Source organism: Pseudorca crassidens, chromosome 12 (genome assembly GCF_039906515.1).
Source record: "Pseudorca crassidens isolate mPseCra1 chromosome 12, mPseCra1.hap1, whole genome shotgun sequence".
NCBI classification, from domain to species: Eukaryota; Metazoa; Chordata; class Mammalia; order Artiodactyla; family Delphinidae; genus Pseudorca; species Pseudorca crassidens.
Window position 1 is genome coordinate 51,817,038 of NC_090307.1, and position 26,613 is coordinate 51,843,650.

The 26,613-nt window shown below is 42.7% G+C and overlaps 1 protein-coding gene across 5 annotated transcripts in view; it reads right to left on the minus strand.

Annotated features, from left to right (window-relative positions):
- Positions 1-26,613, minus strand: part of LAMA3 (laminin subunit alpha 3) — a 241,390-nt gene that overhangs the window by 114,741 nt on the left and 100,036 nt on the right. For 2 of the 5 annotated variants that reach the window (XM_067699449.1, XM_067699455.1), the window contains exons 13-23: positions 26,282-26,419; positions 23,263-23,309; positions 22,225-22,324; positions 21,472-21,524; positions 21,155-21,260; positions 20,223-20,322; positions 16,766-16,922; positions 14,393-14,525; positions 11,756-11,898; positions 8,690-8,787; positions 8,035-8,188 (exon numbers count right to left, since the gene is read on the minus strand). In XM_067699449.1, coding sequence (XP_067555550.1) covers positions 8,035-8,188; positions 8,690-8,787; positions 11,756-11,898; positions 14,393-14,525; positions 16,766-16,922; positions 20,223-20,322; positions 21,155-21,260; positions 21,472-21,524; positions 22,225-22,324; positions 23,263-23,309; positions 26,282-26,419 — 1,229 coding nt within the window. Of the gene's footprint in view, positions 1-8,034; positions 8,189-8,689; positions 8,788-11,755; positions 11,899-14,392; positions 14,526-16,765; positions 16,923-20,222; positions 20,323-21,154; positions 21,261-21,471; positions 21,525-22,224; positions 22,325-23,262; positions 23,310-24,134; positions 25,204-26,281; positions 26,420-26,613 lie in introns of those variants that run through there. The other 3 variants (XM_067699451.1, XM_067699450.1, XM_067699453.1) reach the window with 2 other exon arrangements.

Genomic DNA, 26,613 nt, shown 5'->3' on the forward strand with positions numbered 1-26,613 from the left:
AAAATACAGGACGCTCCGTTAAGTTTGAAATGCAGATAAGTAACACATAATTATAGTTGAACTGCAATTCAAATTTATTGGGGCATCTGGTATTTTTATTGTCTAAATCTGGCAACCCTACTTATAGGGGCCTCTACTCCTCCTACCCATATATTTGCCTTGTTTCCCAAGGCCAAAGATACTCCAAAACTTGAAGTAAAAAGGAATTTCCAATGGGAGATGAAAGGAATGAAACTATGCCTTGAAGCTCTTTAACTGTTCTTTGATTAAAAAAGAGACTTGTATGAATGCAAATAATATAAAGTGATACACACACCCCTCTCCTGAGATGACTAATGGTAGCTTGGTTTTCATACTTCCAAACCAGTTTCTACATCTGAAAATGCACAATACACACATATGTACTTTTTTTTTTAAAAGAAAATCTGCAGGCAAACACGGATGCTTTCGTACCATCACAGCAGAGCTGAGTAGTTGCGACAGGGTCCATATGGGCCGCAAAACTGAAAATACTTCCTACCTGGCCCTCTACAGATAAAGCACACCCACCCCTGACACTGCCTAGTGGTTAGGAGCGTGCAGTCTGGAATCACTGTGCCTCCAGCTGTGTGACCTTGAGCAAGTTACTTAACATCTGCATGCCTCAGGATCCCCCTGGGTAAAAATGAGGATAACGTAGTACCCGCCTCTGAAGATTATGAGGATTAAGTGAGTTAATATGTGAAGAGCTCTTAAAACTGTATCTGCATGTTGTAAGCACTATATAAACGATGATTACAACTCTGGTTCTTGCTTTTTGCCACGACTTTTTTTTTACTCAACAGTATTTAGTGTGTCTATACCAGTACATACAGATATACTTCATTTTTCTAACGGCTGCCTACCATTCCACAGTAGGAATGTAAAATCATTTCTTTAACTAATCCCCTATTGATAGACACTTAGGTTGTCTCTAATTTTTCCTAAAACATATAAGGCTATATGATCATCTAGCTATATCTATATATCTATGTATATATCTGAATCTATATCTATATTTATATCCTTATGCTAGTATTTCTGTAAGATTCCTAGAAGTGGAATTAGAATTGCTGGATCAAAGTGTATGTGCATATTTAATGCCTGAGCCAATATTAGAACTACACTCCTTAGCAGTTTAACCCACTTCGGCCCGTAAGCGCAGGCCCACCACGCTTAATTAAAATCCTCTTGTCCCTTGCTTTCAGGAAATTCACATTTACTGTTCCTTCTGTACAGCTCTGAAGCCCCCAGCTGCCATTTTCCACAGTGATTTTTCTATCACTTAAATAACAGAAAGACTTCCCTCAGGGAGAAAATGTGGATTACCCACACCACTTTTCCACTCTGTGTCTTACAGTGAAATATGCCGCTGCCATTGCTCCGTGTGGGGAGGTTATTGCCAGCATCTCTCCCCTGGGCACCTCCAAACCAGGGCTTGTCTGTCTTCACCCCACCATGGAACACACACAGCCCAATGAGGAGCCTTCTCCCAGGAGTTATCATTGGCTGCCAGTTCTATCATAGCACTCTATTCTCTATGATAAATTTCTATTACTCTTCCTACTCTGAGTCCTTTGGGTTGATTTTTGGAAGACTTGTTGGAAGGGTTTTGAATGTATTTTTGATGGTAATAATGGGTTCTGACAAGTCAGACAAAAGATGTAAATGATGGAAAACAGAAACCCTACTGTCGCTGTTTGTTATCAGTTATTATCTTTGAAAAAGCGAACTTTAACGAAACCAGTGTCACTCTGGAGGGATCTTTCCCATTTTATGGCACAAAACTGTCTTCACCTAGTTATCGGTGTTTCAGGGTAAAGACATTAAAGGTGAATGTATCAAATCTGTTGCTTACACAAAGCTAAGAGGGATAACTAACCTGCTGATGTCGAAGTAAGGATTCAAAATGATTTGGTCAACAGAGACTTACTAAACACCTACTCTATCTCTGCCCACCAGCAAAGTGATGGACATGCAATGGTAAACAAGACAGATCTGGTCTCTGCCCTCAGACAGACTTTAATCAAATAATTAGATAACTGGACAAATGCAATGTGAAATTACATGTATGACAAATGCTCTGAAGAAGGGCTAAGAGGGGTGACTGAGCTAGTCAGGAAGATGAGGGGGGAGGCGAAGACTTCCCTGAAGAAGCAACAACTAAGCTGAGTGCTGGAGGACGAGGAACACACAGCCAGACCAAGAGGGGAGGGAAAAACATTCAGGCATAGGGAACAGCCTACAACATAAAGGGTAGCCTATAATGTACGTCCAAGTGACTGAAGGTAGGCCACAGGGACAAGGAACAGAGAGCAAGAGGAGGTATGATAAAATTGGGAGGTAAAAGGGGCAACCTTAGAGGACATTACAAATTTTTGTCTCTATCCTACGAGCAATAAGATGTTATTGTAACGTTCCAACTGTGTATGTGTGAGGGTGGGGTGAGAAAGTCAGTGATGAGTAGATACTTCTATCGAAATGAGCATGCTGACTACAGTATGGAGAATGAGCTGGGAGATGCAATAAGCAGAAGCTGATGTTGGTGAGCTAATGGGGAGGTTACGACAGAGATCCTTATGAAAGATGGCGGGGTACTGGGCAAGAAAGATAGATGGAGAGAAGTGGAGAATATTTTTAAAAGTTTGGGGAGTACACTCAGGAATGGGTTGGCTTTGGTGGGGGAGAGAATGGAAGAAGTCATGCATGACCCTGAGAAACCTGGTTTGTGCATTTAGATGGATGGGGGTGCCATTTACTTAGGTAGGGAACACTAAGACGGAATTTGAGATCCCTCTGAGATACCTAAGAGGTAATGTCAAGAAGGAAGTTGGCTGTGCTACTCTGCATATAAAAGGGGAGGTGTGACTGGACATACCAATTTGGGAGTTATCTGTGTAGAGTTGGTACCTAACATGATAGACATGGAGGAGACTGCTTAGGGAGCGACTACAGCGTAAAAAGACAAGGGCTAAGGGGACTTCCCTGGTGGTCCAGTGATTGAGAATCCATCTTGCAATGCAGGGGATGCCGGTTCAATTCCTGGTTGGGGAACTAAGCTCCCACATGCCGCGGGGCAAGTAAGCCCGTGCGCCACAACTAGAGAGCCCGTGTGCCGCGACTACAGAGCCCCCGTGCAGCAATTACAGAGCCCATGTGCCGCAACTAAGACCCGATGCAGCCAAATAAATAAACAAAACAAAACAAAAAAAAGACAAGGGCCAAGACTGAGTCTCAACAAATTCTAACATTTAATGGCTAGACAGAGGAGGATAAGCCCGCAAATGATATTTTGAGGAGGCGGCCGGAGAGGCAGGAAGAGACCCAGACTACTCTTAAATTCTGGAAAACAAGGCAAGAGAGTGGTTTTGTTTGTTTGTTTGTTTTTGGCTGCATCGGGTCTTAGTTGTGGCATACAGGCTCTCTAGTTGCAGCATGCGGGCTCTCTAGTTGCTTGCCCCGCAGCACAAGGGATCTTCGTTCCCCGATCAGGGATTGAACCGGCGTCCCCTGCAGTTCAAGATGGATTCTCAACCACTGGACCACCAGGGAGGTCCCGAGAGTGTTTTTAAATGAAAGGAGTATTCAACAAGTACTGAGAGCTGCTGAGAAGTTAAATAGATGACTAGATGAAGACTGAAAAAATATCTATGGGATTTAGCAACAAGGGTATCACTGGAAACCTTGGCCAAAACAAAAAAGAAAAACATTAATGGAGTGGGAGGTGAGAGCCAGAGTGGTGTGATTTGAGGTGTGAGTGGAAGGTAAACAATTAGAAATCGTGGGTCTAGACAATTCTTGGTTTTGAAGGGGTGAAGAGTTATGGAGCAGTGGCTGAAGGATTGTGGGAGGGGGAAGGAGGGTTTTCATCAAAATAGGATAGAATTTAGCATTTTTTAAATGTAGGGTGACTTCCAGTTCAGATGGCACAGGAATTCACATTTGCTGTACCCCATCTGCTCCGAGACACAGCAACCATGGATAAAATGTTTTAATAGAAAAACAAAAATTATGTTTGGGATTAAAAGTAGACAGATAATGGAACATAAGTAAAAGAAAAACTTCAAATAGCGTGGTCCTCTGGTGCTTCAGGTCTGGAAGCAGGCTGTTGGGGTCAGCAGTTCAGCATATGCAGAGTAAGGAGAATTAAACATGCTTCATATGAGACAGTGGTCAGATCCAGGCTCATTTTTTGAAGCCAAAGGATGAGGGTTCCTTCAAATCATGAAAAGCTGGAAAAAATTGCTGAAAATCTGCCACCTGGGTTTCAGCTTTATAAAAATCTGTGGAATTTGGGAACCGAAGATCAAAGATGAGGCCTCATGACCAAGAACTGAGTTCAGCACCCACTGGCTCAGTGTCTGAATCTGTACTACACCCAGGATCACAATAATGGAGGTTGGCACGTCATAATGCCTCGCTCTGGGCTAAGGGTACAGAGGACCAGACAGACACTGCAAAACTACTAGGCTGAGATGGATGTGGAGAAAGACAGATAAAAGAGAACCTCGCATTCAAAGTAAGCCAATAAGCAAACAAAATAAGCCTCCACAACATAAAGAAATCTAAGGTTAAGAAAGACAGGCAGGGCTTCCCTGGTGGCGCAGTGGTTGAGAGTCCACCTGCTGATGCAGGGGACACGGGTTCGTGCCCCGGTCCGGGAAGATCCCACATGCCGCGGAGTGGCTGAGCCTGTGAGCCATGGCCGCTGAGCCTGCGCGTCCGGAGCCTGTGCTCCGCAACAGGAGAGGTCACAGCGGTGAGAGGCCTGCGTACCACAGAAAAAAAAAAAAAAAAAAAAGAAAAAGAAAGACAGGCAACAATATCATCAACTGAAGATGAGTTCACTTCAGATGAAATGAACTTTATGAAACAGTCTGACAAAGGCTTTAAAATAAGTATACTGGTCCCTTATCTGGAACCCCCCAAATCTGAAAAGGAAATCCTGTTTTTGTAACTCATTTGATGGCAAAACCTAACCTAACCCTAACCAGGCAGCACTTGGTGGCAAAATCTGACCTGAACTGATATAAGTTCATGTATATAGTCTTCATCTATCTCCCTTGATGTGCCTACTCATGCTTTTCATTGGAGAAATATTAACCTGTTTGATTACAAGGTGCTGTCCCGGACCCCGCTATAGATGTTATGCATGTGTGTATCATTTAATCTTTTTAATATCTTAAAAATTCTGAATTCTGAAATATACCTTGCTCCAAGGGTGTTCAGATATTCAAAAAGATCAATAGAGTAACTCCTCTTTGAAAAGCAAATGAAGCTATGAAATAAAAATTGGCAGCAGAGAAACAAGAAAAAGTAAATATGAGAAAGAGCCAATGAGAAATTTTTTGAGACTAAAAGTACAAATTACATGGAATTGGTAGGCTGAATAAAATCTAGACTAGAGATAGTGAAACAGAGCATTCATGTATTCTAACAGAGTCTTGAGGACGTCATCCAGAAAGCATCACAAAGAGCCAAAGAGATATAAAAATACGAAAGAGCAGTCTGGAGACAGATTGAGAGGCTCCAACATTCTTCCAGTCTGACTTTCAGAAAAGAAGATGTAAGGACAAGCAGCAAAGTAATACCTGTGGAGATACTAACTGATAATTTCCCAGGATGAAAGACATGACTCTTCATATTGAAAGTGCACTTTGAGTATTAAACTAATAAACAAAAATAAATCTGCACCTAAACATATCGTAATAAAACTTCAGAATATCACAAATAGAAGTCCATCTTAGAACCTATGGTTAAACATACTGGATTTAGCACACATATTTATTGATCCTCCCTCTCAGAAATCCACAAAAATAAGAGTAAATATTTTTTGAATCATAAACCCACAAAGAAAAGAGAATTGAGAAGAGGAAAAGAACAGACCAGAGAATACAAAAGTTTGGAAGCTAGAAAGCAAATGGATGTTAACTAATTGAACAGACTAAAGAAAGTTGGAACCTGTGTGTGTGTGTGTGTGTGTGTGTGTGTGTGTGTGTGTGTAGGGTTGAGTTGGGGTTGGGGTTGGAAAAAAATCTAGGAAATCTCCCAAAACATAAAACTAGATAAAGAGATTGGAAAGGTGGACGAAAGATAAAGAAATAAATTATCAAAGAAATAACTCAAGAAAGTTTCCCAGAGAAGTTTCTAGGCTAAAAGGGTCTGCCGAGAGCCCAGCACACTGGCTGAAACTACCTATATCAAGGCACATCCTTATGAAATTTCAGAATACAAAAAAATAAAAAGATGATGCCAAAAGGTTTAGGAAAGGAAAGCAGGTTGCATCCAAAGAACTGGGAATCAGAAGGTACCACAGGTGCTGGATTAGGCTACCTCTAGAAGAAGTGAGTCCCCCATCAATTTAAGTATTCAACAGAGGATAAATGAATAAATATCTGACAAGGATAATGTAGAAAGAATTCTTTCACAGGAAGGGAAATCAGATGATTCCTAAGACCTCTTCTAACTCCATTTGTCTCTGAGTTTTAGCACAGCGATCTATTAATGTTGTGTAATAGAGCTTTCTGTGATGGCAAAATATTCTGTAATCTGTGCTGTCCAATAGGGTGACGACTAGACATATATGATTATTGAGCACTTGAAATGTGATTAGTGCAACCACGGAACTGAATTTTTAGCTTTACTTAAGATTAATTAATTTAAATGTATATAGACACATGGGCTAGTGGCTACTGCATCAGACAGCACAAGTGTGTAAGCCCTCAGATAAAACAGTAAAAATGACCGTTAAATAAAACTGGACAGCCCAGGGCTTAGTTTTGTGCATCATGCAAATAGAATAGCTCAGTGCTGTGGCTCTGGGCTAAGTCAGAGGTGGGAACAACTCCTGATGAATCATCAGCATCACTTCTTGGAGATCAGCGCTTCCCAACTGTACCTCCCTGCTGTGTGGGGAACACATACACACGCACACACGCTCACGCACAGACACACACACGCACGCTCATGCACACACACACACACGTTTGTATATATGCGTAGGCAGGTATATGCATCTGTATACACACAGAGCATGGGTAGGGAGAGAGACAGTGGACTGAATATTAGAATGGAGAGGAAGTAAGATCGCTTCGTTTTTCTTTATGCATGTTGTGTTACTTTTTATAACAAGTATATATTTTTGTAAAATAAAAACTCAAATAAAATGAAATGAAGACTAAATTTAAGAAACATCCTTAAAATCCTATAACTTCTACCTTGAAAATGTTAGGAATGTAGTTTACAAAAAGGTACACATCTAAATGGTCAGTGAGAGTACCATATATATTTTCATTCCACAGATTTAATCCCCCAAATAAACATTTTCCTCAAGGGTACGAAACAGAGAACATTGTAGAAAGTAAGGAATGGAAATATTGTGGAGGAAGTTTTCTTTTCAGTGTCTTCGTTTTGAGGTAATGAGTTCTAATTGTTGATACACAACACTTCTAGCTCAATCTTAAAACAGTGTAGTCTTAAATTGTTTTGAGGCTCAGAGAACTCCCGGAAGAAAAGTAATGCCAAGATCTGTACTAACCGGTCCTCTGAGCCATGAAGGAGGTCCCTTTGGGAGTAGCAGTTCCAGATTATGAGCTCAAGGAATTCAGCTGCTACCAATCACCTAGCCTGAGGTGATGAGCAGTCAGGGAGCATTGTATCCTTTGAGGGTAAGCTGTGTAATTTCTGGAAGCCTTGTAGAGAGATCTTGCCCTGAATCAGACAGAACAGGATGCCCCCTTATCAGCCCAGAGGATCAAAAGGAAAGGATTCTGTGGTCGTCCATGTTCCCCACCACATCTACTGCAGAATGTGCTCAGAGACCAGCCCTCTCATGGTTCAGTGGGCTGGACCACCCAGCCCCAGCCCGAATCAGAGAACTCAGCACACCTTTAACTAACACCTCTGAGGAAGTCTTCCAGGCTCCCCTGAATGTGAGAAGCAATCGCAGCTAAGGGTTTTCAGCAGACGGACTGGGAAGTAATAATAGTTTTGACAGTAAAGAAAAGGTTGCCCCACCTCTCTCCCACTGAGGTCCGCCATGACTGGGTGTTCAGGGATGGGCTGCCTCACTGCCAAGGGTCTTGGCTCCCCGTCAAGCAGGAAGTGTCTGGCCTCAGAAGCCAGGGCACAGGGGAATCGGGTCACTGGCAAGTGCTGGTAAAGCAAGCAACTTCAACAACAACAATAAAATACGACAGTTACGACCGAGAACAGAACACAGAACATCACAGTGCATCCCCGGGGCTCTTATGCTTTCCGTCTTTCATTCATTCACTCATCATTCTTCAACAAACTCTTACTAAGTGCTGACTACAGCAATCGGGTGGTCCGTTGTCATCTGCATGAGGAATGGGAGAAGCAAAGGTCCACAAACCTAGACACCCTTTTAAGCTCTTCCCCTCACCGGATGCATGACCCTGAGGGTATTACTTGGGCATGCATCGCCACTTCCTCAGGCGAGAGGGTGAGTCACTCTTAGGCGCCAGAAACCGTGTGCAAAGTACTTTGTGAGTCTTACACGAAAGACAGTCACTGCCACACAGAAAAAACACAATTAAGGACTTAACCAGAGCACTCTGTTAAGTCGTGACCCTGAAGCCTATTGAGAATCCTTGCACCCAAGGTTCCTAAGTTAGAGGCCCCCGACAATGCACCCGCTGCCCATACTAACTTCTCTCGGGGAGGGCCTACGTCGGCGCACGGCTCTGTGACCGGCAGCTGCAATGAGAGAGCTTCATAGTAGTCCCTGGGGAGCAGTACCAGGTAGTCCTAGGAAATAAAGACCGAAAGGACGATTACTCATTAGGAGGGCGGCCGTACGTTAGTCATAAAAGAGCTACACATAGTAGCTAAACTAATAATAACCAAGTGAAGCACTCTAGTTACACTGTCCGCATCAACTACTTTGTTCTGCCCCCTGATTCACCGGAACACACAAAGCAACCCCTCACGGGAGCTTCAAGCATTGGAGATAAGCGCCTTAGGCAAACATTTTTATTTTCAAATCTCAGGGGAAGTTTTACCGGTTCTTCTGGGTTGTTAATAAATTCAGAAATAAAGACAGTAATAACCTGTCAATTGATGAGACATTCCTTTGACAGGCTGGTTGTCTTCATCCCTATAGAACCCTGAGTTGTAGGTCATGTATTCTGGCTTTTTATTCCCACACCAGAGTAACGCTCTCCTGGCTTCGTGTAAAAAAGTGATGCTTTGCGATCCCGGTAAATCATAGCCTGAAACTGGCCCACTGCCTGCCCTAGGTCAGGACAGGAAGAACATTTTCCACTGAGGGTGCCACGTGGATCCCACAGCGGGAATTCAGAAGCAGCTCTTCCGGAAAGGGCAGAGTTTGGGCTTCTGCAAATCCTGGCATCACTGACTATCTGCCGAGGGAAGAAGGGAGGGAATGTTTGCCACGATGGTGAGAGACTGGTACACGGGCCATGAGGCTTCTGTCTCTTCACAGCCCTCAATATGTCTACAGCAGAGAGGAGGAGAATGTACAGGAGAGGAAAAGTAGGGGCTCAGCGGGCTTCTATCTGAGTGGGGTTTAATTTAATTTAAAAAAATTTAATTGAAGTATAGTTGATTTACAGTGTTGTGTTAGTCGCTGGTGTACAGCAAAGTGATTCAGATGTGTATTGATATATTCTTTTTCATATTCTTTTCCATTATGGTTTGCTACAAGATACTGAATATGGTTCCCTGTGCTATACAGTAGGACCTTGTTGTTTATCTGTTTTACATACTGTAGCTTGTACCTGCTAATCCCAAACTCCTAATTTATCCCTCCCCCACCCCCTTTCCCCTTTGGTGACCATAAATTTTTCTATGTCTGTGAGTCTGTTTCTCTTTTGTAAATAAGTTCCTTTGTATCATATTTTAGATTCCACACATAAGTGATACCATATGGTATTTGTCTTTCTCTTTCCAACTTACTTCACTTAGTATGATAATCTCTAGGTCCATCTGTGTTGCTGCAAATGGCATTATTTCATTCTTTTAATGGCTGAGTAGTATTCCATTGAAAAATATATATATATGTGTGTGTGTGTGTGTGTATATATATATATATATACACATATATATATATATATATATATATATACACCACATCTTTTTATCCATACATCTGTCAACGGACATTTAGGTTCCTTCCATGTCCTGGCTATTGTAAATAATGCTGTTAGGAACATTGGGGTGCACGTATCTTTTCAAATTAGAGTTTTCTCTGGATATATGCCCAGGAGTGGAATTTCTGGATCATACGGCAACTCTATTTTTGGTTTTTTAAGGAACCTCCATACTGTTTTCCATAGTGGCTGCATCAATTTACATTCCAACCAACAGAGTACAAGGGTTCCCTTTTCTCCACACCCTCTCCAGCATTTGTTATTTGTAGACTTTTTGATGATGGCCATTCTGACCTGTGTGAGGTGATACCTCATTATAGTTTTGATTTATATTTCTCTAATATTAATTTTTAAATGGCTATTGCTCTATTAGTAAGCTTCCTTTGGTTGGGACCATATCTCCTCATTACTTTACGGTCCCAAAGATCCTAAAACAGTAAAGGTTGATAATAAGTGCTCAATAAAATATTTTTAGAGAAAATGAGATCATAATATGGAAGCATACATATGAATTATGATACAACTGCAGTGGCTAAAGGTCATGAAGACTCTTCCATGCCTATGCAGTAACTTTTACCATGAACTCCTTCTTTCCATTAGTCCAACTTTGTGCCCTGTTACTGGACTCAATGGAATTTTCCTCTTCCTCATGTCTAATATCTGTGAAACATTCAGAAACTTTAGTAAAGCAACAAACCTTTCTACCAAGTAGTGCAAGAAAAATAGGGACTGAATGAACAGCTGAAACCTTCACATTATAAGATCTCAGATTTGGAAAGGACCTACATGGATAAGCATGGTCTCTACCGTATGGGGCAGACTTGCCTGAGATCTGCTCATTTAGCCAATCAAAAGAGTTGCGCCAGAAGGAAACGCTTTCTGCTTTCCACTCTGAGTGCATGAAACCAAATATTGCCAAAGACTATTTTGAAAAGAACTTGCTATAAGCGAAAGCAGACATCAAAGAGGGGTATCTGAAATAGCAGGTTTCATCCCTACAACTCCCCTGGCCGCTCTGCCTATTCTATTAATGCGCGAGGACACAGCCCTTCCCCTGATGAAGAGTTCTTTGTCCAAGGCAATCTGTTTGATGATGCTACTGCCACAGTCAAGGCAGAAGGAGGCAGGAAGCAGGTCACAGAGAGGCACTGGCTCTTCGTCTCTCCCTTCGCTTTTCACCACCAAGAACTTCACTCATGTTAGGGTCTTCTCTTCCTCTAGCTCCTTCTGATTCATTGTGCACAGTTCCCAGAGAGGTTAATTTTTTCTTACCGCCCTTCTGATTCATGATGAAAAACCCCAAAGAAACTTTTGAAAGGCTGGGACATATGCTCATAAAGGTTGTGCATTTATTTTAATATCTTTGAGTCATTCTGAGTAAAAAAATTCTTTTTTTTTAGCCCGTGAGAAGCTAGCTGGAAGAATATAAAAGCTATTTTAGGTTGGCTCCTATGTCATTATGTCATGTGAGGGCAAACGTCACCATAGGTTCCTGTGTCTAAAAGGGAACCAGCTATGATTTTTCTACCTTCTGGTCACTGTGGGTCACTGTGGATGGACCATCTCTAAGAGGGGAAGAATCTCCCCTCAGAACCATCTCTTACCAGGAGGACTCCTTCCACTTTAATACAAGCGATCCATGTTCCTGGCACAATTGAAAATGGATCTGCAAAACCATTTCCGGGCACGGTGACAAAGGCCGGCTCCTTACTCGGCTGGAAGATGGTCTCTTTGCTTTGAGCAGCATCTATCAGAAATAAAAAGAATTGCTTAGGGCATTTTTCTAGCAGCCAGTGTATTGATTTTAGATACTCAGCTTTGAACATTCAGTTGACATCTTAAAAGGTTTCAGAGAGTTTACTGATCATATGAACTGATCAGATTTACTGATCTTATTTTCAACAATTGCATGAATGCATGTATCTATGTATAAAATAGACTAGAAAGATATCACTGATAAGATGTTTGCAGTGGCTATCTATGCTGGGATTGTAATCTTTAAATTTATTAAGTATATTAAGACATGTAAACTGCTTAGAAAAGTTCTTTGCACATAGTAAGTATTCAGTATATTACATTAGATATTAAACTATTTTTTTTCCTTTTTTGTTTATATGTAATTAAAAATTTTTTAATTTCTGTTGAAGAACAGGCATTCATTTTGAAATAAGAAAAAGTTTCGGTTTTCTCTTGTTTTCAGGATGCAATGTTTTCTTCTGCATTAAACAAACAGAGGACCTTCTGTAGTAGGTTCAGAAACAAAACTGTTGCATCGGAGTCCAATGGAGGCTTCTTCTTTAGAAGAAATGTTTACTCCAAATACCTGCATTCACTCTCCTGTTCTACGAACATCTACAGGGTCCACTATAGGTCAGGGCTGGAACTAGGTTCTGGGGAACAGGCAGTGAACACAGCCAGCATGGCCTTTGCTCCCTGACAGTGGTGACAGGGGAGGTGGTGGATTGCAGACCAGAAGAAAATACGGTACAGCGTGGACAGTGGCATCTGGGAGGAGGCATAGGTTACTAAGGAATAAATACACAACTGGACTCCTGACTCAGACATGGGGGCTTAGGAAAGGTGTCCCAGAGAACAAGAAAACAAACCACAATGTATTCCAACTGTTAACGGAGGGCAAATTGCTGATGGCATTGTCCCCTGGGAAGCAGTGGGTCCATTAGAAAGGGTTTGGGAGTCCATCAACAGATGAATGGATAAAGAAGATGTGGCACATATATACAATGGAATATTACTCAGCCATAAAAAGAAACGAAATTGAGTTATTTGTAGTGAGGTGGATGGACCTAGAGTCTGTCATACAGAGTGAAGTAAGTCAGAAAGAGAAAAACAAATACCATATGCTAACACATATATATGGAATCTAAGAAAAAAAAAAGGTCATGAAGAACCTAGGGGCAGGATGGGAATAAAGATGCAGACTTACTAGAGAATAGACTTGAGGACATGGCGAGGGGAAAGGGTAAGCTGGGACGAAGTGAGAGAGTGGCATTGATACATATACACTACCAAACGTAAAATACATAGCTAGTGGGAAGCAGTCGCATAGCACAGGGAGATCAGCTCGGTGCTTTGTGACCACCTAGAGGGGTGGGATAGGGAGGGAGGGAGGGAGGGAGACGCAAGAGGGAAGAGATATGGGAACATATGTATATGTATAACTGATTCACTTTGTTATAAAGCAGAAACTAACACACCATTGTAAAGCAAGTATACCCCAATAAAGATGTTAAAAAAAAAGAGAGAGAAAAAAGAAAGGGTTTGGGGTCTGAAGATTGGGTCTTGTCTACAAGGACCAGCTGTGTGCTTAGAAAATTTACTATGCCTCTCAGCTGTTTTCTCCTCAACCTTCTTCGGTTTCACAAAGTTCTTATCATGTGAGGAAATGGATACCAAAGTCCTCTGTAAATGACAACGCAAGCCTGCCGGTTCTTCCTAGTAGTTACCGTCTAATCAGCCTCCAGCCTTACAAGCTTGGCTGACACAACTGGGTACGTCATTTCTTCCCCAAGTCCGACTCTTCCATGGATACTACACGAGGGCGCTTAAAATTCGCACCTAAATTAGATTTCCACTGGCGCCGTTTTGTGTTCTTGTGGAATTCCCAGTAGTCTGTTCCTGGACTAGCGGAAGTCCTCACTCCTTGCAGAACAGACTTCCAGGCCTCATCCCTGACTGTGGTGAGCTCTGCCCTCTGACTGTGGCTCCTCGTCTGCCCTCAGGAATCCCTCACCCCTGAATGAGGTTGGCCTATTCCTCCCTGGAGCTCTCTTGGGCTTCATGCTTTACCACATTCATCTTAAAAATTCCTGTCCTCACCTATTTCTCCTTGAATTACTTGGTTTGCCTGAAACAATGGGAGAATTTAGGGCAGTAGGCCAGGGGCTCTCAAGTAACACCACAAAGGTGACACCCACTTTACCTGAATGAGTTATAAATTCGCTTTGCCCTGTGGTGACATCATAACCCATGGGTTTCAGCCAAGGTACACAGGTTGTTACACTGATTTCTTTTATGACAGTTAATAACAAGTTTAACAGCAAAATTTAAATATTCAGAGCATTTAGAGATTGAAAAGGTACAAAGGACAGGGCATCTGTGTCCCAATCAGACGACATCTCAGGCTTCATGTTTTCTAAAGAGATCAACTTTGTGAAAATTAGAGAAAATGTTTCACTAATTAATCACTTCTTTATCCAAAAGAGGTTTGGAAATTTACCCACCTGCCTCAGCCCAGGATGGATAAATAGTTACACGGCCAGATACTGCTTCTGCTCCAGGGTTAACATATCTCAGAACAACCCAAAACAAGGAGAGACTTGACTTCCCCACATTCAACACGATCCTTACTTCATTCTGAAAAATACCAAAAGCCCATAAAGTATAGAAGAGACAGCTGGTTAAAAGACATGCTAGCCAAACAGTGATGGCATTCCAGTTTCACTACTGAGCTTGTAGTCAAACCACACACACACACACACTCATATACACACACATTCACACCCACTCAACAAACACCAGTGACTAACTCTGTGGAAGATGAACACAGGCAAGTCAGCCAATAAATTAAAATCACTTACAATTAAAGGTTCAGTGAAAACACACTCCCTCAGCAACCAAGATCCTCTTTTGACCTTTTAGTAATCAGGCAGACAGAGCAGAATGTTAGATGGATTAGTTCAGGGAAAGAAACAGTGATGGGGCAACCACCCCTAGCTGGGAAATAAAAAGGCAGAACAGAAGGAAAAGAAAGTATGTTATTTAACACCACCAGCCCCAGAGAGAGAGCACTCCAGAGTCCACTTCACATACGTAACGTCTGAAACAGTCACAGAAACCAGTGGTGGCTAAGGAGAGGTTATAAGATCCCAAACACATTAGCGATGAAATCTAGATGTAACTAAAATCTGCCTGCTAAATCATATGGAATTTATCTCAGTCCCTGTCTGAGAAGAATGTGGGCTCTCTGCTGGGGACAGGGGGTCTCGCTGGTCCCCAGGTCCTGTTGCCAACACAATGCTCTGTAAGTGTTGCTGGGCCCATGATCTTGAAGGAGACACTAGACTATTTCAATTCTGAACCACAGACCACATGCCCAGATCCAGCTGTGGCCCAAGGAAAGTTCATGAAACATGGAAATTTCTAAACCAGTAGTTCTTTAGGTCTTTCCTCCAGCTCCTTTGGTTGAAATGAAGGGGACTTTTGTTGAACAAGACATCCATGGCAATAAAGACTGGCGTTGGGTAGAATCCTTTGCTCTGGAAGCAGGAGTTGCAGCTGACCCACACTGAGGAACTCTAACTGGCCTTCTCAGTTTGACAGAGTTCATCTTTAAGGGTTAGTTCCACATCAGAAAATAAAAATGCAAGAATGTATTAAGGGCAGAGTAAAGTGGTAAAGTAAAGTAAGTGGTGATTCCAGGGAACACCACCCAAGGCCTCTGACTAAAAATACTTACAGAAAAATCCATCATTAGAAATTCATTCCTTTGTGTTAACCAGCTATTCTTTCAAACTGCAAACACCTGTGAGGAGGTATATACCTTGATTGGGCTCTTAGTCATTCACATCCTATTATGACTCAGTGGAATGCACTGCTTTTTTTCTGAATAATGAAGTAAAAGCAGAGAACTAAAGAAACTGAATTGCTGTATTTGGGGAGAAGGAGAAAACAGTGAAGTGTCTTAAGATCCCAAGTACTGTTAGTGAAAGGTATCTTAGATGGGGCACTTTGCCAGGCAAGAAGCAACATTAGAATCAATGGGGGCTCCTAGGGAACTGTGACCCTGCCCCTGTGTCTCTAAGGGCTTCCTGATTTAGAAATAGCAAGCACTAGTCCTGGATCTGCTAAGGACACATACTGAGCTACCATCGTCATCAACTTGCCTCTTTTATTCTGAATTTCTCCACTGAGAAACAGCTTGAAGAGCAACCTCAAAGAGAAATTCTGAGGCTAAAACTACTCAATGACTATAAAGAAATGTTCAGTTATAAATGTTGTATAAGTTCTAAAGGTAAACAATGTGTAAATTCCTTAATTATTCCACTGCAAAACCAAGAGAGATGGATACGGTAGAGAAGACTGAAGGACAGGAGAAATATGGGAAAGAAAAATTAAATAGCACTGTCTAAAACTCCTCCTTTATCTTAGTTTCTGTTCATACAGTAATTCAGAGTTATAAAAATTAAAAAAAAAGCATTGTTCAAAATTCAGCAACACAGGCTTTATTGGAATTAAGTTAACTCATTTTTATTCTCCACAAATGGCTTTAAAGAAAAATGTCTCTCATGTTAAAATATAGCCTAATTTCGTCTGGAAAACTGCTTATAAAAAGTCTCCAGAGATAAGCGCCATCTTTCTTTAATCCCTTCATTTTCCGATTTGGTGACCAAATTAAAGCAACAATAAGCTGTGAAGTCGATATATATGCTTATCAGTTAAAATCCAACCTTACCTAGCACCCCATCTACCCTCTCAAGAACAAGAGTCCTGGAATCAGTTTTGGGAGAGTTCACCTTTTGGGGGTCTCGCTGAGAGGGCTGTGGGCAAGCGTATGGGCTGCTTTACCCGGAGGCTGCTTCCTCCTGGCTGCTCACCTGTATCGAGGTCATCTGAGCATACCCTCTCCAGCTGAACTCAGGAAACTCCAGGGGATCAAATCCAAACCGAAGCGCTCTTCCGTTGGGTGTAGTGCCATCTTCAATCTCATACCTCATATGATGCAAATCCGGGAAATAGTAGTTGTTTTCAGGTCTTTTATAAATAAAATGTAAATGGCGGATACAGAAAGTGAGGTTCGTTGATAATCTGGATATCCTTTAATCCCAATAGCTATCACTGAGAGAACTCCCACCAAATTGACAAAGCGCATTAAATAAGGACAAATTGAGGGGGGGGCTGCTTTTTCTCTAAATTATTGCTTTTGCTCATGTAAACATTCACAGAAAACACCCAACACTACTCGTTCCAAGCAGCCAAATGAGAAAAGCATTTAGAACAGCCCATAGTGGTAGCACCCTTTAAAATGTTTTAAATGGTTGCCAATGATTTAGCAAAGTCAAATTGCGCTATTTACCATAAATTCATTCATTTATACTCATATTCACTGATTACACAAATATTAGTATCTTTGCCAGGCACTGTTGCTAAGCACTGCAGATTTAATAGTGAACACGACATAAAATACTTCGTATGCCAAGTTTACAAGTGAGATACGTTTTCTCTACATATACATATATATTTTGATCATTAGAATGACTTTTCTATGTCTTGTTTTCTCTTAAACTATATGCCTATAAATGGATTCCTTTCAAGAGTCTGATAATGGTGGTCACAGAGAGGGATCAAAAATATTCTAATGCTTGTGTGACATTTTATATTCAAACTACTTGAAGTTCTTCAAAATGGTGCATTTTGACAATCCAGTCCCAAGCTAATAGCTGTTAGTGGATTTAAAGCCATAAAGACCAATTAGTCAAGGGAAATAAAAGGGCATGCTCCTATATTGCAAGTAGAATTAGGAATGCTTACAATTTACGAAGGTAATTTATGAATGTAATTTATGGAGGTAATTTATGAAAATGTCCATTCCCATTGACATAGAAATTCTACTTCAGGGAATATATTCTAAAGAATGATTTTATAGGGTCCAAAATTAACATAGGGCTTCCCTGGTAGCACAGTGGTTAAGAATCCACCTGCCAATGCAGGGGACTTGGGTTCGAGCCCTGGTCCAGGAAGATCCCACATGCCATGGAGCAACTAAGCCAGGGTGCCACAACTACTGAGCCCACGTGCCTAGAGCCCGTGCTCCACTACAAGAGAAGCCACCGCAATGAGAAGCCCACACACCGCAACACAGACAACAGCAACTAGAGAAAAGTCCATGTGCAGCAAAGAAGACCCAACGCAGCCAAAAATAAATTAAAAAAAAAAAATCAACATAAAAGAATGTCTACAACAGTGAAAACTTGGAAACAAAATATATGTACAATTATGAAATAAAGAAATTATTAAATATTATGTAACCATTAAATATTTTGAACACTACTTAATTACAATGGAAAATGTTCATGATATGTGAAAAAACTGATATAAATTATATGATAAAATATAATACTAATTTTTATTCATAGAAAAAGCCTAGAAAATATACAAAAAATATTAAAAGAGGTTATCTCTCGGCGGCGGAATGAAGATTTTCCTTTGCCTTTTTACTTTTAGGTACTTATTAAAATTTTACAACGTAACACATGTTACTTTATCACAAAAACTATTTAAAAAACAAAGTGAATGTGAATGCTTTCTAAACTTGTAAGAAAAACTAAAAATACACAAATAATACCGTAAACAAACATTTGGAGGAATTTAGGACAAAAAGATGCAAGATTTATCAACCTGGAAAAAGGTGCTGTGGCATCTATGTTGTTGGTGTGCTATCCTTTTATTTCATTTATCATTTACCACTAAATCAAAGGATAATCTAAATTCCATATATATATGTATTGACTGTAATGTCAATATTTTGGCCTCAGGGTGAGTAATTTATTCTGACGCATTATTTCAACCCCCAAATTAGCCAATCATCTACATAGTTGGAAGGAGAAAAAAACTCATGCTGATTAAGTAGCGGGAAAGCTCACTGTATCAACAGGAAGGCGAGAAGAGGTAAAACACGGGTGGCAGATGTTTCTGAGCCAGTTTATGAAGTTCCTCTGGTCTACGGTGAACCTCGCTCGTCTGCAGGAAAACAAAACTACAGACGTGCCTTTCTTCACATACATTTTACTATGAGGCCCCTTTTACTGTCATTTAGAAACAATGGAAGAAAGCACAGCTGAGCTGCTCTGATCCTGAGAATTCAAATGTTGGAAACATCGAGGAAAAGAGAGAAGCGTCACTCTAAGTATTGGGTTGGCCAGAAAGTTCGTTTGGGTTTTTCTGTAAGATGTTACAGAAAAACATGAACGAACTTTTTGGCCAACCCAGTACATACGGTTTGCCTTGATTACATTAAAGATCTCTTTATTAACCTGTCGACAATGCAGAAGTAGTGAAGGTACTCGAGATTTAGACGTTGCATTTCTTAAGACTTTCAGTGTATGATCAAAAGTCAGAGGGCTGGGCTTCCCTGGTGGCACAGTGGTTGAGAGTCCTCCTGCCGATGCAGGGGACACGGGTTCGTGCCCCAGTCCGGGAAGATCCCACATGCCGCGGAGCAACTAAGCCTGTGCGCCACAACTACTGAGCCTGCGCTCTAGAGCCCGCGAGCCACAACTACTGAATCCCCCGCGCCTAGAGCCCGTGCTCTGCAACAAGAGAAGCCACCGCAGTGAGAAGCCCGCGCACCGCAACGAAGACCCAACGCAGCCAAAAATAAATAAATAAAATAAATGTTTTTTAAAAATAAATAAATAAATGTTTTTTAAAAAGTCAGAATATTAAAAATTTTCTTCCTTCCACTAATGGACAATTATGGATGGATCATGGTTTCATATAAATATAGAAACTGCTAAACAGGCAGGACAGAGGCAGCGTGCTCCATACCTGCTACAGCCCCTCTGGGACCTCAGTCTCCACTTGGCACCCTTGCTCCTTCTGTTCATTTTGATTTGCTTCTGCATCAGATGAGGGACTTCCTCCCACTTCTAAAGTTGCCTTAACCCCCAGCCCCACAGTCACGGATCCCGCGGGAGAAGCAGGAGCTGCATCTGCTGGGCTCCCCCAGGCTGTGACTTCCACGTGGAGGTTCAGCTGTGGGAACCCACCTCATGCATCCAGCCCAAGTCTCGCCCACCTGGCTTTCTGCACCTCTGGGAACTTTCCCGTGAGGCCACTCTGTGATCTCTACAAAGTGGAATCGTTTTTAGGGCAACTTTACCTCCTGTTTTAATTGCCCTCACTGACAAGTGTCCAGATTGCAAATGACAGTACAGCTTCACTGGCCCTCTTACCCTGGGACCGCTTCTCTCTCCCCCAGAACTGTCGGCACAGACAGGTCTCTGAGAGAGCCTTCACGACGTCAGTATGGAGGGGACCTCCGTGAAGACTCACCGCTGGCAGGTCTTCCCCACGATGTGCTCTCGGCACCGGCAGACTCCAGAGGGCCCGCTGCACACAGGGGTGACGGCTCCACCAATGTCACACTGACACCCTGAGAGTCGGGAAACAGCAGTGGTCACCCATCAAAGCATCTCCACGCTGGAGGCTTCCCCTCCCTCTACAAGAAGTGGAAATCAGGAAGCCCGGGGTTGCAGGGCTGCTCCTTCTTTCCCTTGCCACGTCTTACATCTGGCAGGTGTTTGAAATACGTAGGAACCTCCCAAAGTAAGACAGCAAGTCCCTCCAAGAGTCCACTTGAAAGTCGGAGGTGCACTTGTAGGGCCAGTTCCCACACTGTTGTCCCACGTAAGGCGACAGCAGCCCAGGAGCTAAACACAATTTCACAGCATAGTGCTACTGTAATCAGTGGGTGAAGGAGAGGTTGCTTGAAAGATACCAGAGTAGCCTTGTGGGGCTCCTGCAACTTCATTATTTAACACAATATTATCACACAATATTACTGTGTGAGCTTTTTTAATATTTCAAAATTTATCTTTAAAATCTCTAAGTCTTGCTGTTATTTACATCTCCCCTATGGCTCCCCCGCATCCCAATTATGATTTTTTTATAATTAAACCAATTTAACAGTGTGCTGGTAGAAGAAAAGTGGTTTAATTTTATAATTTTATAATTTAAATTGGTTTAATTTTATAATTAAACCAATTTAACAGTGTGCTGGTAGAAGAAAAGTGGAAGCAGCCCTGTTTGCAATTTATTTCTAGTTTTAAGGGAATGTTTGGCCAATTTCCCCGGACAGATCTTTTCAGTCCCATCCCCTCAGAAAGCCTGCAAGAAGACAGTGAACGCAGAAGCAAGGCTACTCTGCCATTCTTTGTCCATCTTTTGTCCTTTCGCCTTACTCAGGACCCCCTGGAAGGACTTACCTTGACACCCAAAGTAACTGCTCTTTTCCAAAGCAAAATATCCATCTTCGCACGTGTCACAGGAATCACCACCGACGTGGGACTTACAGTGACAGTCACCATCTAACTGCAGAACAATGAGCGGATGACAAAATTTGGTGAGATGGCAGAATCTGCTAATCTTCAAGATTTCAAACTGGCTCATTGTGTCATAGGAAGCAGGGTAGCCGGGATCTGAAAGCTGCCATGAAGATGGCACTAACACCCTCCTGCAGAAACCCCACAATTAACTGCTAGTATATTCGACCGGCATCCCGGGAGAAACAGGCCCACATTACCTGCCCGCACTCTCCAATTCCGCTCACGGTTCCTGCCACGTAGCATTGGCATTCTGGGAAGATAAGAGAGCATCCTTGGACCAAGGTTACAAAAAGGACAGTTCCGGCTCTGGGAACAGGACACACCAGCAATCCTACAATCACTTTCTAGCATGCTTCAGCAGAACTCCACTTTGCACCAGTCAGGCCTAAAACTGAATTGCTTTCTGGGGTCAGCAGAACCCAACAGTCAGATCAATACCATCTACCTACAAGGAGTACTGGTTTGTTCATGACCACTCATAAAAGACAAAAGCTGCAACATCATGGGATTCTTACATGATTCTAATGTCAAGGTCATTATCGATAATGCTTACATGAAAATATACCCTATTAAAAGATATTCACTCCACTTAGCCGTCTTAAGCTTGGTGTTTCCAAGTTCCTATACTGGCTTCAATCTAAGCATAAAATGAAAATAAAATTAAACCGGGAAGTGTGGATTATAAAAACAAGGCGGAAAAACCATTTATCAAGCAGCTGCCTTCTCAAACATGATACATATGGAAACAGGATATAAATCCCTTGCTGAGATTTTGAAAATGACAGAAGTTCTGCCAAAAGTGGGGGGGGGGGGGATCAAGACGTTTATACAGAATTTCAAACAAACTGAACAGATTAAATCAATAGCTCTTTTGTGAGTTTAGTCATTGAGGTAAAGAAAATCAAGAGGAAGTTACAATATAGTAAAATATTGTTCGAAGGAAACATCACCTGAACATCCACTGGGGTTTTCTTTGGCCAGATTCCAATATAATGGTTTGCAGATGCTACAAGTAGGGCTTTCAACATGAAGCTTGCATCGGCAATGCCCCTTTAAAAGAAAATCAAACTAATGCTTGACATCTCAAAATTAAGAAGGTTTCCAAACAAGTGTTCTGAACAAAGCTTGTCACAGAAATATATTTTGGTCACGAAATGTAAATTAAGTGTGTCCAGGCAGAATAAAAGTACTGGGTTGATTTCAACAGTCTGCTAATTGATTTTGTTTTCTTATTTATTTGTTACACACATAAACCATATACATGGTTAAAGCAAAATTGGAAAATTCAGAAAAAGAAAAAAAATGTTAACGACTCATTGATAACACTGTCTTTATTTGTTGATTCTGTTACAGCACGGACTATAAACCTTAACGGAAAATATCTGAATGTTTAACATGCTGAGAGGTAGTAGAAAATTATGTTTATCTGCAAGTGTGTCTATAATATGCCAGAGTCACTGCCTTGCTTAAACACCGTGAAGCCCCATAGTGAAAAGGCAAAATGTCTCTCCCCTTTCCCTCCAGGGCCTGGAGTTCCAGCTTCTCCAAGCTCTGAGGCCAAGAAGACAGATCATTTCTAAAGTGCTTAGAAAATGAATCAGAATGCCATGGTATTGTGCTTGGAGTAATAGCAAATAAATTGCAATTACTTTGTACACAGCTTAATGAAATGTGTACTGGCCTCTGATTTTCTTAATTTTAATTATGTATGGCAGGCTTATGCGCAGGTTTCCAGGGTGGCAACGCCCTCAGAGTAACGCTAGGACTCTGCAATTCAAAGTTTAAATAAACCGTATTCTTTTGTTTGGGGCAGAAAATCACAATATCACATATGCACTTTGAAAAAGAGCAGTGGTCTCTTCAACCTATCTGGCCTCAGGTCTTATTTTAATGTACTTTTAATTCCAGGAAGCTCCCAAATGTGTTGGTCTCAAATAAGTATCAGAACAATAGTTAGAATCGCAACCCTTTTACAATCCTCTACTTACCAAACTGGAGTCCAGGGTTCCGGCTGGGTCACAGACACTGCTGGAGCCTGTATATGATTTAGAAGTGGTGTAAATGTCTGGGGTTTTAATGTTTGTTTGTCCCTTTGTTTTGATGTTTTGAGGGTTTTTTTGTTTTGTTTTTAAGTTTTACTTGTTTTTAAAACTGGTGCATCTACATTTGTATTTTTTGATAGATGGGTGGCAAGGACTTTGCATATAATTCAGAAAAAGACACCTTGAACAATCCTCATGGTCCTTAATCCCCAAATCACCCCTTTGGCCACCGAACAACCCTCTTCCCTGCCTACTACTAAAAGTTCACTTCCACCTGATAACAAAGGAGACTGGGGAAAGGAGTCTAGAATTTTGAACCTCGTTCGGGTTATCCAGAAGAGGGCAGTATTGTACCAAGAGATTTTTTAATTGTCCAATTAGATGTCACAGAATCTGTTAGTATATGTTTTAGTTACTCAAGACAATTCTTTAACTATCACAGACCCCTTGTTCTCCACCTGTATTAAAATTATTTGTAAAATTAATTAATTTGCTTTCTTGCCTTAGTCAGTAGAGTATTACAAACCCAATGTCATAACCTCTTTTCAACAAATTAGGGTCTTGCAGTGTCTCGGCATTACTATCACACGGTGTTAAAAATGAAGAGGGAATTCCCTGGCGGTCTGGTGGTTAGGACTCGGTGCTCTCACTGCCAAGGGCCTGGGTTCAATCACTGGTCGGGGAACTAATATCCCACAAGCTGTGAGGCCCAAAAAATAAATAAATAAAAAATAAAAATGAAGAGAGTTTGGGTAAGCCTGCTCTGAGCCTTTTTCAAATAATTGAAGTAAACCCATAATATGATCTTGTTTTCTTACACGTTGCTCCCTAGGCTTTTTGCCTTTATTGTCTCCTCTCTTTGCTTCAACTTCCCCCTTGATGATATTCTCTCTCTGTCTCTTCCATTTTTTTCTTTTTACAAATTTATTTATTTATTTTTGGCTGAGTTAGGTCTTTGTTCCTGCACGCGGGTTTTCTCTAGTTGCGGCAAGTGGGGTCTACTCTTCGTTGCGGTGCACGGGCTTCTCACTGCAGTGGCTTCTCTTGTTGCGGAGCACAGGCTCTAGGCCTGGAGGTTTCAGTAGTTGTGGCTCACGGGCTCAGTAGTTGTGGCTCACAGGCTCTAGAGTGCAGGCTCAGTAGTTGTGGCGCACGGGCTTAGTTGCTCTGCGGCATGTGGGATCTTCCCGGACCTGGGCTCGAACCCCTGTCCTCTGCATTGGGAGGCAGATTCTTAACCACTGTGCCACCAGGGAAGCCCTCTGTCTCTTCCTTTTTTGATGCTCCTGAATTCTTCTGTAACAAGCCAACACAACCTTCCAGCTCCTTGTTGCTCTCCGACCTGGCCCCGCCCAGCCCTTGGCTCCTCCCCAAGCTGCCCAGTGGCCCCATCCAGCTCCAGGGAACTTGTCCTGGCTGACCAGCCCCTCTGCCCACTGCTCAGCACTTCCTTCCACTCCCGACCCCGGGGAGGTGAGGACACCAAGCCTGGGACAGCCTCCCTCTCCAGGGACCTCCAGGCCTTCTCCAAAGTGAGCAGTCCCCTCTGACTGCTGGCTACTGTTGCCACCGGCAAGAAAGCCTGATCTCTTGAGGATTCTGGTCAGCGAGGTTCTGGGGAATCAAGTTGGAGCTGCAGCCCTGTCTTCAGATGGTTCTGTGCCAGGCTCCAAGCGCCATCAGGAGCAGGAAGGGGTGTGAGAAAACCACAGTCTCCTGATGCAAAGTCTGGGTCAGCCTTTCACAAACACCCACTTCTCAACAGAGAAAGAGTCTCTGAAAGCAGCAGTCAGGAGCTACTCGCCACTGGGGCCTGCACACGCCGGGGGCACAGGGAGATTCCCGGGCATCTTTTTTTTTTTTTTTTTTTTTTTTTTTGCGGTACGCGGGCCTCTCACTGTTGTGGCCTCTCCTGTTGTGGAGCACAGGCTCCGGACGCACAGGCTCAGCGGCCATGGCTCACGGGCCTAGCCGCTCCACAGCATGTGGGATCTCCCTGGACCAGGGCATGAACCCGTGTCCCCTGCATCGGCAGATGGACTCTCAACCACTGCACCACCAGGGAAGCCCATCCTGGGCATCTTTGGTCTGTGCCCTGAGTCACTGAGCCCGGCACACTCTCATCTCTCGTATCATTGCAGGCATGAGGACCGACCCAGGACAGTGTTGCAATCCTTGGCTCACTCTTTCCAAACTGAAGAGACTCTGGTCCACCCCACTCCCCGGCCCCTCACACCTGGGCTGATGTGGGATGACACCATCCCCCAGGAGGCCAGTGGCAGGCAAGAGAGGGGAGCAGAACCGCAGCAAAGCCCTGCTCTGCCTGCCTGCAGGGGGACCTGTTAGAACACCTGCAGGAAATTACGGAGCAGACACATCGGTGCCGCCACCCAGGACCAGAGAGAAGCCACTTTGCCTTGGGAAGGGGGACAAGAATGCTCAGCTTAGCTAAAAGGGGTCACCTCTGCCACACTGCTGCACAGAGAATTTACATGCAAATCAAGAAACACAAATCTATGGGGACTTCCCTGGTGGTGCAGTGGTTAAGCTTCCACGCTCCCAGTGCCGGGGGCCCAGGTTAGATCTCTGGTCAGGGAACTAAATCCCACATGCATGCCACAACTAAGAGTTTGTATGCCACAACTAAGAAGCCCGCGAGCCACAACTAAGACCCAGTGCAACCAAATAAATATTTAAAAAAAAAAGAAAAAGAAACACAAATTTATAGCACATGAAATAATTTTTAAAATTTTAGGAATAAGTCATTTTTAGATTTCTTTTAAGATGTATAACTGGTATACCCATTTTCAATGGACTCAAATTGGGGAGGAACCAGGCAGATTAGGGTCAAAAGTGTATCAGTGACCAGTGGTGGGTCTGCAGGGGTCTGCAGGTTTCTTTGGGATGCTGCCCGCACATACTTCAGAGAGGAACCCGCCCTCCGGCATTCTGATGTCTTCCCTACCTTGGCAGTGGGGGAAATCAGAGGCGTCTGAGAGACACCTGTCACACCGTTGTCCTGTGATCCCCGGCTGACACTCGCACTGTCCAGTCACTGGGCTGCACAGCGTCTGGTAGGAGCCAAGGGCTGAACACTGGCAGGCTGGATGAAAAGACCTCAGTAAGACCCAGGGCAGGGGGGCACAGGACCCGGATAAGAGTATGGAGGCGGGGCCACAAAGACCCAAATGCAAGTTCCAGCTCCACGTCTCATCGGACATGGAACTTCAAACAAGTCGCTCGATTGCTCTAAGCCTCAGTTTCCCCTTTCTTAAATGGGAATAATATTAGCATCTA